This window comes from Dreissena polymorpha, chromosome 12 (assembly GCF_020536995.1).
Source record: "Dreissena polymorpha isolate Duluth1 chromosome 12, UMN_Dpol_1.0, whole genome shotgun sequence".
Taxonomy (NCBI): Eukaryota; Metazoa; Mollusca; class Bivalvia; order Myida; family Dreissenidae; genus Dreissena; species Dreissena polymorpha.
In genome coordinates this window covers 69,459,508-69,476,096 of record NC_068366.1, presented here as the reverse complement: position 1 = coordinate 69,476,096, position 16,589 = coordinate 69,459,508, and the positions used below count along the sequence as shown (strand labels likewise).

The window sequence follows — 16,589 nt, the reverse complement described above, 5'->3', positions numbered from 1 at the left end:
TATGTGTGAGCGGATGGGGGGGGGGGGGGGTTCGTAAAGTTGAGAAAAATATGAAATTACGCTTACAAGATGAAGCAGATTTGTTCAAACCTACGTAGTTCTCTTCCATTATTGAAAACTGCACACGGATGCCAGTAAAAAAAGGAAACCAATGTAAATAAAATGAACTATAAAATATGTGGGGGTTACAACACAAAATCATAGATAATGGTTATTTGGGGGTTATAACACAACATCATAGATAATGGTTATTTGGGGGTTATAACACAAAATCATAGATAATGGTTATACCAGTATCTTTTTCTATTTTGTTTAAAATAATCGGCCAATATATTAATATTTACAGAAGAAAAAAAATCGTTCCATGTAACTTCATTTAATGCCTTTTACACTGAAATTCCCGACGCCCTTTGATGCTTTGCATATATAGTTATCTTGTACAAAGTATAAAATGCATACTTTAACGTAACATCTTTGATTGTCGCGTGTTTAATGCGATAGCTTTTTATATAAAAAAAGTCAGTGGTTTGATCCCAGGTGTGGATTTTTTTTCTTAAGTTCTATTATTGTTTTATATTGATGTCTTAAGTGTCGATGTTTGCGTGTATCAATTTTTATCAATTAAAAGCATTTAATAACGCACTTCAAAAAATGCCTTAAAATACATGGCCACGTCTCTTTGTTGTTGTTTTGTTACGAATGCTATTCGATTAAAGGGATCTTTTCACGGTTTGGTAAAGTGACAAAATTGAAAAAAGTTGTTTCAGATTTGCAAATTTTCGGTTTAGTTATGATATATGTGAGAAAACAGTATCACTGAACATTTGTCATGGTCTAATTTAGCCATTATATGCATCTTTTGACAATTTAAAAACCTAAAAATTATAAAGCGTTGCAACGCGAAACGATTTAATAATTTGGAGAGTTCTGTTGTTGTCGTTTAAATTTGTAAACTACGAAGATTGCTTATATAACGTAGAAAATACGCATCTTATGTATGCTTGGCAGGATAACTCAGTTGGCTAATGCGTTTTTACTTCAGGATTCCGGGGGTCACTGGTTCGAGCCCTGCTGCGGGCTTCTTTTTTTCCTTTTTAAAATTTTATTTTTCTTTTTTTACTGGAGCTTTTAAAATTTAATGTTTACATTTATCAATATAAAGTATTTAATGACAAACTTCAAAACATGCCAAAATCTGTGAAAAGGCCCCTTTAAATGGTAGGACAATATATTATAAGCTGGAGTATTTTTTTATTTATGTTAATTTATGTACGCTACATACTGTATGTTTAAAAAGGAAATATTGTAATTAAAGGTTATATTTAATACGTATAATTCGCATAACATTAATATATAATGGCAATCGACATATATTAAAACTTTCACGCTCGATGTCGGTTACATGCACTTTTATACAGTTTTGCAGACTAAGGTATTTTTGTTTGAATCTCTTCAAGTGTAAAACAGATATCGACAATGACAGATTAATCTAAGACGAACTAAACGCCCTACGTGCACGTGACCGCAAAATAAAACGCACTAAGCCACTCCTTTGTAGAATGACTGAGCGAATCGGTGAGTCGCCCGTTTAGTCGATATCCGAAGAATACACTGATAACCTCTTGGCGGGAAACAAAGATACTGGTGCAAAATGCGGTTATTCGTAACATGAATACCCGCGCTTAATGGTGCGGAATAGATGTGTACCACTTATCACTAAATTGAAATTAATCGTACGAATTCACGCAAATATGATCTTACGCATGTGTTAAAATAAGTCCGATTGAAATGACACTGAAACATGTCTTTAGACATGTTTTAGTCACCGTGAAAAACGTTTAACGAGCATGCTCAATTGTATAACTACATTTTCGCAATGCGAACATGTGTAGCATAGCATATTTATTTATATTTATAATTTTAATTGCGAATATGTTTGCCACGTCAATATCAGAACAAATAATATTTTTTTATCTACCAATAAACAACTAATTGTTTTTACCTCGTTTGTTTTATCAATAATCAGCATAACTCTAAATCGTTGTTTATTGGACGATTAACAACGGTAAACCGCAAATATGATTATTGTTTTGGTTATACAAGTTGCACATGCATAACATTACATGTATAATGGCAAACATCTCAACGAAATGCCAATACTTGCAATACTGCAAGATCGTATTTTCTAACTCGCCTTATTATATGTTCTTATATAAATTACCCATATTATTCTGGCGATTTGATAACATGAACATACGCAAATCTATTAAATCAAAATCCGGTATTTCTAAATTCGAATAAAAATTCATTTTTTTAAGAGAAATTATTACGGACTTATATCGGTTGCGCGCGGAAGATTGAACGCGCTGATAGCGCTGACGTGAGATTTGACGTAAGATAAGACGTACATTGTATTTATTGGTTTGACGTGCGGTTGTATATTTTTCGCGATACAGTATTTGACCTATGCTAGCTGAAATGCGCACAAGTAATCTTTTAAAACATTGTTAGAGGTGCAATAAGGTCGGCTAGTTTTAGTGTTCAGTGTTTGGGATACACTCGTTATGTTGAGATAAATGTGCACAATGCAGAGGATGTAGGAAACATGTCAATGTTACAAGTACAACAACCTCTCCGTAGCATTACTTTGTTACGCTAGTACTTCGGCGCAGCTGTCTAGCCCACCTTTTCAACTAAAATAACCTTTATCAACAGCCTTTACAATTATGGAAAAATTTCCCGCCGATCGACTCAAATGAATAAATACGAATTACCCATTGGCTTAAAAATCCCCAAGAACATTGGCTACATGACTGCGTCCTATTGGATAAGAATGAGTACAGCATATAAGATGTAAAACTGAGTAGTGTTGGTAAATCCGGGATATTCGCTGCATGTTTCTACTACGCATAGAGATAAATTGCGGGGTATTCAGACAGTCAGTCGTCAAAAGGAAGACAGAATGACTATCGATAAACGCATTATGTAGATAAAGAAGTATTGCTTTCCAGATATAAAATGACACGAAAACTAATCCCTGTTGAACTACGGTTTTCAATACATCGAGATTGGATCACTTCTCGAGAAAGAAATGAATAAAAATATCGGTATGTACAACTTATTGGCATTGTGAGAAAAAATACCGCAATAATTTAGTGCGTGACGAATATTTTCTTTATTTAGTAAATAGACACACTGACAGTATACATAAATAAAATCATAAAATAGATACGCGAAAATTTAGCGCGATGCATCATAATTAATCGCATAAACTTTATAAACAAAAATATTCGATCATCCTTTAAAACAGATAAATAATCTTAATATTTAGGTGCCTTCTGTTAACACCTGGCTTAATGCGCATGCGCACAGGTAGGTAGAGGACGTTTTAAATATTTTAAAAGCTGGAAGTGTAGGAATTGGTACGTCTTTGCTTAAATATTTTATTAAGTTTATCTGATATTATAAATTCCACTCCAAAATTGTATTCAATAAATAATAGTATATTCATTTAGCCTTTAATCTTTAAATAATGCATTTACTGAGTGATATAAATTTCTACATACCTACCATAAATAATTTCCAAACAAACATGAACACACAAGATGTTTACAGAAAATATCGATTCGGCAAAATCTTACAAAACGCATGTAAAATGCACTTTAGCATGGTCTTCGCATAGGAACATGTATATGTTTAAAGGTTATTTTGTTGTTGACGAAGAAAAACATTGCCAATCGTTTAAATTACGATCATACAGCCATTTATTTAAAACGCACATTAATATGTCAATCGATAACGACCCATTGTCTTATCAAATATCGAGTTCTAAGGAAACGTCTTTATATAATAAATGCATTCGATAATAAATCATTTTTTTAACCAATTAAAATACGTTTATAATAAACAATGCGTATATAAAAACACTGCAATAAACTCGTGTTGCTAATTCAAGTAAACAAATTATGTAAAACAATAACACTGACTACACCGAAAGCTTTGTATCAACGTAAATATGGACTTATAATGGGGCAACATTTAAGTACGTATACATAAATTTGCAATTAACGGTTGTCAAAATATGTTTGTCTGTGAGATGGCTGACATAAACTCAAACGCAATAAAATTAAATTAAGAAGTAGAACAAACTATGTTAATTAGCATCGGTTTCTGCGTATTTTGCGACGCATGCATTTGAAACATGCAAGAAACAGACGATATAAGTAAGATCTAGCATAGTAGTTATGTAGGTTTGTACATCGCCGTTTTGTGCAGGAACTTCTTCACTCGGCCAATTAGTGCAATGTAAATGGAGAAAATGTAATTAAATAATAAAATCTTTCTAAATACGTGTAAGCTTATCATATTTTGGTTCCGTGAATACACCGTAATATAAGTCAGTACCTTTCGATTTCATTCAATTCAATGTCAATACGTCAATTACATGTCTATTCAGTCGATTCAACGTCTATTAAGTCAATACAATGTATAATCAGTCAAAGTATATATTCAGTAAATATAATTTCAACTAAGTCTATACGATGTCTATTTAGTCAATACAATATCTATTCAGTCAATATGATGTCTATTCAGTCAATAGGATGTCTATTCAATCAATACAATGTCTATTCAGTCAATACAATGTCTGTTCAGTCAATACAATGTCTATTCAGTCAATACAATGTCTATTCAGTCAATACAATGTCTATTCAGTCAATACAATGTCTATTCAGTCAATACAATGTATATTCAGTCAATATGATGTCTGTTCAGTCAATAGGAGGTCTATTCAATCAACACAATGTCTATTTAGTCATAACAATGTCTATTCAGTCAATACAATGTCTATTCAGTCAATACAATGTATATTCAGTCAATATGATGTCTGTTCAGTCAATACAATGTCTATTTAGTCAATACAATGTCTATTTAGTCATAACAATGTCTATTCAGTCAATACAATGTCTATTTAGTCAATACAATGTATATTCAGGCAATACGATGTCTATTAAGTCAATATACAATGTATATTCAGTGAATATAATGTTAATTCAGTCAATGCAATTTTTATTCAGTCAATTCAATGAATATTTGTTCAATATGAGATATTTTCAGTCAATGCAATGCCTATTCAGTCAATCAAATATCTATTCAGTAAAAACATTATCAATTCGGTCAATACAGTGTCTGTTTCTTAGATACATTAGTAATAATCAAGTTAATTTACACATTCAAATGTTGAGTCCGCGATAAGTTATTATGTGACATTAACGGTATATAATGTTCCTTGCGAAAAACGCTCTAATAAAATACTGATAATGCTATTTGAAGCACGCGATACATATTTCAACAACGTTTATACAGATCAGCAAAAGATCTGGTGTTCACCATCTTAGCAGGTAATTTTTTTCTGCGAAGTAAACTAAAAAATGATCGGAATTGTTCCATTAAATTCGGACCGTCCAATACGAAATATATTGGACGCACTCAAGCATACCCGTAGCCAGGGGGTGCGTTGGGTGCGTTCGCACCCAATTTTTTTGACGAGCAAAAAAATATTTGTACTATAAAATGCACCCAACTTTATTCGACGCAAAAAACGAGTATTTATCTTTTCCCGGAATCCAGTGAGTCTTTGTATTTAAGCGTAACAATAATGTTGAATTCAATATGCTACCGACAGGAAAGAGAGTACATTATGGATTATTATTAACGGAATGATATGCCAGCTTCCGAAAATGACGGAAATCAAAAGACACCCGTCGACTATTGCCGAAGACTAATGAGTCACTGGTTAATAATTTTGCATTATACCACGATTTATAACAATTAAACATGGTACACATCATTTTCGACGTACTGCGTTGTCTTTTTGTTAAATCCCCGTACATCCATTTTCGGATCACCTAAAGGGTTTTCAGAAAAAAATATCAGCTATGCTCAAGGCAGGATAATTGTGTGTTGTTGGATGACAAGAAATCAAATCATTTCTACAAAGCAATATAGCTTAAAAGTAATTTACCAACTCCGAATGGCATCTGTTCTGCTCCACATACAGAACTGCCCACAATGTTTTAATTATGTCAAACTTGACACTAGGAAATATGCCATACTCTTAAACAGTTGTTATAATGAATTTAAAACGTTATAACATATACGATTAGGTTGACGTTAAAGTTTACATGTAATGTTCATTAACTGTGACAGATCTTTAACATATGGGTAAATAAGTCCATCTTTTTCTTCAACGTCCTGGTATACATTTATAAGGACTTTGAGACGATAGGACCAGTACTTTGTGGTTATAAGGTCTTTATGAAGCCTTAATTGTTATATTCTGAAATTCGTTTAGAAAAGATAACTTATTTGTAAAAAAAATTTTAATACAAGTAGCCAGTAGTAACATTTTTATTTCTTTTTAGTATTGATACAGAGTAGAGAAGACCCAGTTTTGTTAATCAGTGTTTGTTGAACAATACACTATTAGCGCGTTAAAAGCAATGCTAGACCTCGGGTACTATCCATAGTAGCAGACAAACAGTCTGATTTAGGAATGGAAGAATGTTGGAATGGAAAAATACACCAATTTTATCAAGATTCCAATAAATGATGATATTGTATACCGTTCTTATTGTTGATTCTATATTCTACCAATGTGTTGTTGCATATGTAAACAAAGTATGTGCGCGCATACTAGCTTTGGGTATAAAATAATGTATTTCCGTGACTGATCGAAAAAGGTTGTTATTGAAAAACGGCAGTGGGGAATACATGTATGTTATATCATATTCATGTCGATCAGTCACTGAGTATAGTCAATGAAAGTGAATTTTCATATAAACATGCTCTATAACTTCAGTCTCTGAATACAGATAAAAAGCCACCAGAATGCAGGAATTTACTTTTAATTTTCAAAATTTTCTAGGGGGAGGACCTCCAAACCCCCCGATTCAGGAGGGGCACATCCCTCCCCCACCTACCGCTTCGCCACTTCGTTGCAATAACAATCGTTAATAGGAAAATTCGCACCCCCTTTCAAAACTTTGGCTACGGGCCTGTTATTTATTGATATAAATAGGTACTCAGTATGTCATAAAACGAAACTTTAAAAATCGTCCTTTCTGTCAATACGTTGTTTTAGTCTGTGCATCGCCCGTGCTTTAAATACATTGTCTGCTGTGTCAATTTATAAACTGTTTATCAATACATCGGCTATAGGCCTTTGCCAAAACCAGGTGACATCCCATTACATGTTTAAGAATACGTCATTACCGACAGATGCTAATTAACTTCCGGTGCATTTATTTTAAGTATCCGATAATTGGTAAAAAAAACACGTTATATCTATCTATTAACATCTACACTTCTGATAATAATGTGAAAAATATAATATACATTTTAATCATTACATTGTAATAAAATGAATTAAAGTAATAAAATATATTGTACACCATTTTTAGAATAATTTGAGATTTTTAACCGCTGCATTATCTTCATGTGTTAACAATAGCGCGAATCCGATTCAATTGCATGTTGAAGATAACGAAAAGGATATGCATGTTTTGACAATCGACAAACATTGCCAACAATATTTCTGTCTCAAATTAAAGCATTCTTTACAATTTGTTCCCGTTTTTGCGTCTCACCAACTAAATCAAACTATTATCAGGCAAAAGCAGTATACATGTTTGCGTGAAAGACTCGTATTTTTTAATTATATTTGTATAACTGTGTTTTTCAATACTTTCATTTTGAGAAATTGTGATTTGGCTGTTATGAAAATTAACGTTGTTGTATTGTTGTTTTTGCAACTGCAATCACATTTAAAAAAAGCATATTTACTCAATTAAATTAAACCCCATAGTTCTTACTAAAATAAGTTGCGTGTGAAAAATTGTCAGTGCAGTTAGAATAAAAAAGATTTACATTTGTATTTCATAACTACGGTGGCATAGTGGCGACATTCACTCCTCTTTTTTTAAATTGCACTCCTCTTTTTTGTATCTCGTGGCCACGACTTACTATCTCGTGGCCACGAGTTTGCTAAGTTGTGGCTTCGAGTTACTAAGTCGTGGCCACGAGATAAAAAAAAGAGGAGTGTAAAACTAAATAAAATAGGAGTGCAATTAAAAAAGCGGTGCCGTAAATAAAAGAAGGGTGCATTAAACAAAAGAGGTGAGAATATTAGCTATCTCATGGCCACGAGTAAGTCAGCCAATCAAATTTTGCGTAACATGTGCAAATATTCTGTACGCATATATATAGCTGGCCAAAGCGGGCGTTTAATGTGATGATTACTTCCCTTTGTATAAAGATCACCATGAACAACCATATGGCACAATTTGATTGGCTGACTAACTCTAGCCCACGAGTAAGCTAAGTCGGGATCTCGAGATAGCTAAAATTCTCTCCTCTTTTGCTGCTCTTTTTTTGATTGCACTCCTTTTTATGTAGTTATGCACTCCTCTTTTTTCTATCTCTTGGCCACGACATAGCTAACTCGTTGCCACGAGTTAGTAAGTCGTGGCCTCGAGTTACTAAGTAGAGGCCACGAGATAGAAAAAAAGAGGAGTGCAATTTTAAAAAAAGGAGTGAATGTCACCTCTATGCCACCGTACATAACTGTCAAGTCGGGCTAATGTTGTATTCGACACATACAATCATGATTTTTAATATTCATTCACAAAGAACAATCAAATAAAACGGCAGTAATAAGTATACGAAATATACCCATTTAAAGACTCGAAATAAAATATATATATGGTACTCTTGGTCAAGTATTGATTGGTTTATTTTGGTACGTCAATATAGCTCGCCAATAATAAACTGGCACTGACCTTTATGCATGAATACATTTAAGTACCGGTACGATTAATAGATTACTTTGCGTATTGTAAGTGAATTTATTCCTCGCTGAGAACACGTGTGGCGCTATTATTCACGTTCAAAATGTGCACATACAAAAGCGACTGCAAATATTCGTCCGCTCCTTGCGTAACATGTATGTGTATGTAGGTCAAGAGTACCACAAAGAGTACCACATCAATGTTGTCGAGCTACACATGTGAATATGCGTATGCTGACTTTTTAATAATAATAATAATAATAATAATGATAATAATAATAATAATAATAAGAAGAAGAAGAAGAAGAAGAAGAAGAAGAAGAAGAAGAAGAAGAAGAAGAAGAAGAAGAATCAAATATTGTATTCATGACTTGAACATGTAACAAACATTTTTTAAATATAAAAGCAACTTATTGTGAAGTTGATAGAAATGTAAGGCGATAACTTATTCTTAATAAAACGCAACAGCAATTTCAAATTTGCATTTAAATGATAATAAACGGTAATATAATAGATTTTGATTTCCCGAATTCTTCAAATCTTTGGTCGCATATTGATGCGTGTACAAATGAGCGCGTGTGTAATCATCATCTGTCATCTCCTGTTATTCTAAAACACGGCATACGAGAATTTGCAAACATTCTTCGCTTATAATATGTATGGCATAAACAATAATGATCTTTATCGCAAAACGTGAATATAATGCTGCAATAAGCATGGCGCGAGTCACGATCCAAGTGCATAACTATGAAACAATTCTTATTAAAATCCGTTTTTTTTTAATTACAAAACGCGGAGTTTCGTGAAGCAATATAAATTTTCTCACACATAATCTGAAGAGGACATTAAGTATGTTCCAAGTCTTTCCTGTGATTCTCGGTGTGTGTCATATTGACACTTGCTGCACCACCACGTTTACATTTCTTAAGCACTGGAATGCAGTGGTGAACATTTGCAGTCGAGGATTTTGCGGATGATTAATATGATCAGTCCATTTGTTGATTTTGTTTTTATAGTAAATACATGTACATATTCGAAGTTTATGATGTCATTTCTCGCAAAATAATTTGAGGACCCGAAGTTAGTCCCAGATTTATCCTTAAAGGGACCTTTTCACATATTTTGGCATATATTGAAGTTTGTCTTTAAATGCTTTATATTTTTAAATGTAAACATTGGATCTTAAAAGCTCCAGTAAAAAATCAAGAATACAGTAAAAAAGTATCCCTCAACAGGGCTCGAACCACTGACCCCGGGAGTCCTGGAGTAAAAGTCTACCCACTTAAACCACTCGGCCATCCGTGCTAATACAATGGAAAAGGGTATTTTATACTTTATATAAGCAATCCTCGTAGTTTCACAAAATATAACGACAACAACAAAACTCTCCAAATTATTCAATCGTTTCGCATTGCAACGCGTTATAATTTTCAGGTTTTAAAATCGTCAAAAGACGCATAAAATGGCTATTTTAGAGCATGGTAAATGTTCAGTATGACTGTTTCCTCACAAATATCATAACTAACACGAAAATTTGCGAATCTGAACCAATTTTTTTTTTTAATTTTGTAAATTTACCAAAATGTAAAAAGGTACCTTTAAAAGCCCATAAACACTCAAAATCAACGAATATTTCGTACAATATTTCGAAAATTAAAGTTCTAAGGAACATAGATTCTGTATGTGAAAATTTTATTTTTCGAAATATTGTACGAAATATTCGTTGATTTTGAGTGTTTATGGGCTTTTAATTGATAGATCGACACCTTTTGGGACTACATACAAGTTTCAGCTATAAAATGAAACACGACATTTAGTATCGTCCCGTGATGTGCCGTTGTATCCGGAGAAAATCCTAACTTTCGGTGGGCTAACCATTAAAAGAACGTGCTCAAACCAGAAAGGAAGCAAGTGTACTAACTACTGAGTTTATCGGATAATTAAATAATACTTGAAACTTAGTGTTTTCTCTGGATTAAATTATCATTAAATTTTCATTTTTGTGGAATATTGACACATTGTCGAATCGTTGGTTCTAATGAAGTTGATTTGTTTTAGATAAATAAAGAAATCATAAGTTGTAACTACATATAAACAAGTATACATGTAATTGTTTAGTGTTTTGCGCTCCATAGGAACCGCTGGTATCGGGTAAAAAAGAGACGTTACCGTTTGGAAGATTTTCCAAACAACAACAATGTCTTAGATTCAAAAAAAACGTAAAAAATATGTTAAAACAAGAGAGAAACAATAAGCCCGACTAAGAAAATGTTACAAATATTGGTTAATTAATTGCTAATCATCGTTCAAAATCTGTAAAATATAATTATATAAATCAATTAAAAACATTTTCGGTAAATATATTAAAAACATTTTTTCAAAAGTACGAAAATCTACGGCAAAGTCCTTTTAAAATACATTAATAGTAAATCATGTCAGAGTTACTCTAAAACATAATAACTGAAATGCTTATGTGGGATTGCATGCACATGTTTAAATATTGCGGAACAACGTTTTGTTTCCATTAGTTCTGTTAAAATAAAATAGAACAAAGGGCCAAGATGTTGTCAACACTGCAGATACTAAATATTTTATTACTTGGCACTGCAAATTATTATAAAGAATAGACAACAAAATATAGATCAATATTTAAACGAGTAAATGGGGAAAAAGCAATGGCAATGTACTTATATGTTAGGATCTCAGATAATATTGTCTTGTCGTTCTGTCGTATCGTAACTTACAAATATTGCGATAAAACTCTTGTATGTCTTTAATATTTCACAAACAAAAACAAAAAAAATAAATAAAGACAATTCATGTTTTTTACATTTAATAGTTCAAAATCCAATAACGAACATTTGAATGAAAAACTTGTTTTCGAAAATAATCGTTTTGCAAATAATATTTAGTATTTCATTTTAATATCCAAAATAATATTCAATTTTCTTTTATACCTTATGATAAAATATTACATCTCTGCGGTGAAATAACTGCAGTGAAAATAAACAAATTGTTATTTTCACCGGTGAAAAAAAACAAATTTTCGGAACTACTTTTTCTATTTTTAGATTATCATATCAAGATTTACTTCAGGATTTATATATATTTTTTATGATCACGAGTGAATTTAAAACGATATTCCATCGAATCCAACATATTTTCTTTTTATTTTATGCTTTTTTTTCACCGTTTATATACATTGTAAAAGAGTTTAACCGGAGAATTTTGCTGGTATAATGACGTAATTTTGTGTATTGAAATGTATTGAGGCACGCCACGGGAGAAACGGTAACTTTGCAGCGAAAGGGAAACAGTTGTTAATTATTTTCTTGAAAAGGGGGCATAAAAGAAACAGAAAATTTGTTCATGTCAGTGTAAGATCGTTTGTTATTTCACTCGTGATCATAAAAAAATAATATTTTCTACGAGAATTCTACTTGATATTCATGTATATTAAGAATTGTTCCATACATATATGCAATGATATAGCAGAGTAATAATGTTCCGAAAAAACAAATCCTGAAAACTCCCTGGTTTCATATTCAAAATAAAAATTATTTAAATAAAGATCAAGCTAGTAGCGCTTTACACTTACAACAAAGACAACTTAATTATTCTCAAGAATAAGTACACCTGTTAAAGGGACCTTTTCACAGATTTTGGCATGTATCGAAATTTGTTATTAAACTTTTTAAATTGATAAATGTTAACCTTTGAACTAAATAGCTCTAGCTCCAGTAAAAAAAGAAAAAAGAATAAAATTGAAGAAAGAAAAAAATTCCTCAACAAGGCTCGACCACTGACCCTTGGAGGAAAAGTCTAGCGCTTAAACCACTCGACCATCCGTGCCCACATAGGAAGCGGTGTATTTTATACTTTATATAAGCAAGCCTCATAATGACACAAAAATAATAATAACAACAGGCCTCTCCAAATAATTAAATCGTTTTGCGCTTGTAACGCTTCATAATTGTTAGGCTTTTAAATCGTCAAAGATGCATATAATATATACAAATGTAGTTTAGAGCATTTATGGCAAGCGGTTCGACGCATAATCCCAAGAAACTAGGTTTTTACTGAGAACCTAAGTTCTTGCTTGAAGATTGCACATGGCTTCCAGAACCCAAGTTTTAATTCGATATCATAGGTTTTCAACAGAACCCAAGTTATCATAAAAAGTGCATCAAACGGCGATAGCCTAGGTTCTTATCTGAAAACCAAGGTTTCGACAGACGTTAAATAATCTGTGAAAACCATAGTTCTCATGAAGAGAACTTAAGTTCTCATCTTTAATACTAAATCCGTGGTTTTCATTTGGGAACCATAGTTCTCATGAGAACCTAGGTTCCCAGAATAACGTTGGCTCGCAGACGCTAAACATAAATTCAGAAACCTGTGACCTCATTTGAAAACCTTAAGTTTACGCTCGAGACAACGCACATAGACACATAGAACTTAGGTTCTCATGTGAACCTAAGTTATCATTTTAGAACCCCGGTTTTCAGTCAGACACTTAACGAATATTTATAAAAACACACATTTTCATGAAAACCTAGGTTTTCAAATCTAGAACTTAAGTGATCAGATAATAAAGCCAATACAATTTGCGACAACCAAAGTTCTCGTTTGATATCCAAGGTTTTCACAAGAACCAAGGTTCTCGACAGCTTTTCGCGTCGTTCTCTCGGACATCCTTAGTTTTCTTGAGATCACAAGATTTCATTTGGGATCATAAGTTCTGGGTTCTCATCTGAGAACCTAGGTTCTCAGTAAAAACCTAGCTTCGTGGGATTATGCGTCGAACCGCTTGCCATAAGCATTGTTTAATGTTCAGTATTATTGTTTCCTCGCAAATATCATAACTGCAGCGAACATTTGCAAATCTGTATAAAAAATACAATATCGTCAATTTACCAAAACGTGGAAAGGTCCCTTTAATAAAGCCACACATTCGCATCAGATCATATTATAACATATCATATCATCCTCATCCTCATCCACATTTCGCTTGTAATTTTGGTAATCACATCGGAACGTAAGGGACTGGCGCTCTACGTGAAAAAGTGCATTCTTAAAAAGGCGAGCAACAGTTACTCATTTCCATGATAGATTCCAAAACCACAAATTTCAAGTTCTATTCGAAAAATTAAAGCCGTGAAAGGTTTGTTGTTTTTTTAACAAATATTCAAATTCGATCCATAAGAATGTGTCATGAAACGAATATAGGCATGTTATACCGACAGGGCAAAATTAACAATAATCTATTTAAATCATTATTGTGATATTATTTAATAAAATGCATATACATAAAAAATATTATATTGTCATCATTATACTTTTATTCATATATTTTATAATATATTATATTTTAAAATCATTATGAAATAAATACAAATAAATGCTTAATAATAATTAAGCATCCACAACCACGAGAAATACTTTGAGCGCATAGAAGTATTTAAAAAAAAATATTTACTTCAAAATAGTGATATTTATAAAAAGAAAACAAATACATTGAGAGTAATTTAAACGTTCAAAGTAGAATCCCCATTTAAAGAAGCTTTTGTTTGCTTTATCAAAATTAGCACATTTAAGTAAAACTTCATATGTCCAATATATACCGGTAAACATTAAATAAATAAATAAGTTCATTTTTTATCATTATTATTATTATTATATTTTTTATTTTTTATTATTATCATTATTATTTTATATTATTATTATTATTATTATTATTATTATCATTATTATTATTACTATTGACGCATGCTCAATTAAGGCACAAATATCCATGTGATTCATTAATTTTAACAATAATAATCGCTTAAATCCATTCGTTTAGATATGTTAACTTACAATTGAAACATCATTCAGCATTTTGAGCAAGAATATGATAATCCGAAACGATTTTCCGTATTATGTGTAGGCCGTATAGTTAAATGGAGGTTATTTAAAGAAACAAGTATAATCAATTGCGGGTATTGTGGTCAAAAGGAGTGTACGGTTTTGCCACTAACTTCAGTAATAGTTTAATGCTTATGTATTGTACCGTATTTTCCGCTGTTAAAACTTAAATACCGGAAAAATAACATTGTTGTATTTCATAGAAAACAATTAATAAGGCATATTTTATAGAAAAAAAGAGACTAATACATCTTTATTTTATAGGTAATCATTTAATGAAATACTAACATATTTTTTTAATTAATCAAATCAATACAAATATTATGGTAAATCATTCCTGAACGTTACAGATTTTATGCAGTAAATTCAATTTTAATGAAATAATTTGATTCAATAACAATCAATTATTGCATTTTTTGGTGTGTATCATTACTTAATAAGCACTTTTTCGCGACTCAAGTGTCGACGCTGGAACCAAAACATTGACAATTACTATGAGCAAAAAGTCGAAAGTCGCAATTGAGTGTAGTTAATAACTTCCGTCAATTAATAAACATCTGCGCAAAATAATCGGTCAATAATTCCGCATGCGAAAAAAAATCGCCGAAAATTCTAACTGGAAATTCGACATTCCTTAAACGTGGACACAACGCTCTGAAATAATGTTAATGCAATAAATAAACTTTGTTATTTTACTCGATTGAAAACCTTACATTGACTTATTACTCTTATATATGTGATTCACGCCGTTGGTTGCACCGAAAACCAAGGAGTGTTTCTTTGCCTACACAAAGAACTGACAGTGCGCCGTAGGATAGATTTCAAACATTTGAAATGGATGTATTATTATGGTTTATTGATATTGAATAAATATTTTGTACATTACCATTTTCTACGAATTGTTCCAGCGTATCATATTTTGGTAAATCCTCGTTATTATCTTGATTATCCATGAGCGAAATATCCATCATAACCACCATGTTTTCGACCGACACATCCTTCGGATTTTTACAAGTACGCTATATCATGAAGGCTGTGGTTAAGTCACGTGACACGCATGATCATTCGTTTAAATATCATGATTTCTGTGGGTTTTCTAACGTATGTGAAGTTGTAAGCCAGTAAGTTTAGCAAGTTTATTTAATAGGTTGAAAAATACAGCCTTATTAGCATATTGAGTATAATAATTAACATATTAAACGTTTTTTTTAAAGAGTCGATAAAATAGGATAAAATGTAAAGCATATAAAGCGCATTTAGCCTATTTATCAGCCTATTTAAAACACCAGTCCCATATAGATGCCGGATCAGCACGGGTCATATCCGGCATGTAAACCATGTAGCCGTCGTGTAGCCCCGTGGCGATCCCTGGAATGTCCGGGAATGTGCTTGGAGCTCCGGGAGGACAACACGGCAGTTTTAGAAAGTTCAAAACTGGCGTGTTGATCCGTGAAGTTTCGGGAAGATTGCAGCATCCGGAATGGACCGTGAAGCTGTCGTATAGGGTCCGGGGACAGCCGTGTTTATGCCGTGGTTGTCCGTGTGCGTCCTTGACAGTACGGCAGCAAATTTCAAACTCCGGACATTGGGGACCATGGCGGCAGTTATACGGTTGTCTCCGGTACCTTCGCGGCGATTTTACGAAATAACCCGGAACAGTTTGATTTTATCTCTACCATCACCGATCAGCATAAAACTGTGAAGGGGTAAAATAACGAACTATACACGGACTATAATGTCAGAACTCCGAATAGCACGAACGATCCCGGATAAAATGGGTTCTAACAAGACCTTCACCGTGTAAACACTGCGAAAACACGGAGTTTTACGGAGGAAC

The 16,589-nt window shown here is 32.6% G+C and overlaps 1 protein-coding gene across 1 annotated transcript in view; it reads right to left on the bottom strand.

Annotated features, from left to right (window-relative positions):
- LOC127853225 (runt-related transcription factor 1-like) overlaps nt 1-15,765 on the bottom strand; it is a 49,242-nt gene extending 33,477 nt beyond the window's left edge. The window contains exon 1 of the mRNA XM_052387514.1: nt 15,639-15,765. Within this exon, the coding sequence (XP_052243474.1) occupies nt 15,639-15,732 (94 nt within the window). The 5' untranslated portion in view covers nt 15,733-15,765. The remainder of the gene's footprint in view (nt 1-15,638) is intronic.
- Nucleotides 15,766-16,589: the final 824 nt, after the last annotated feature.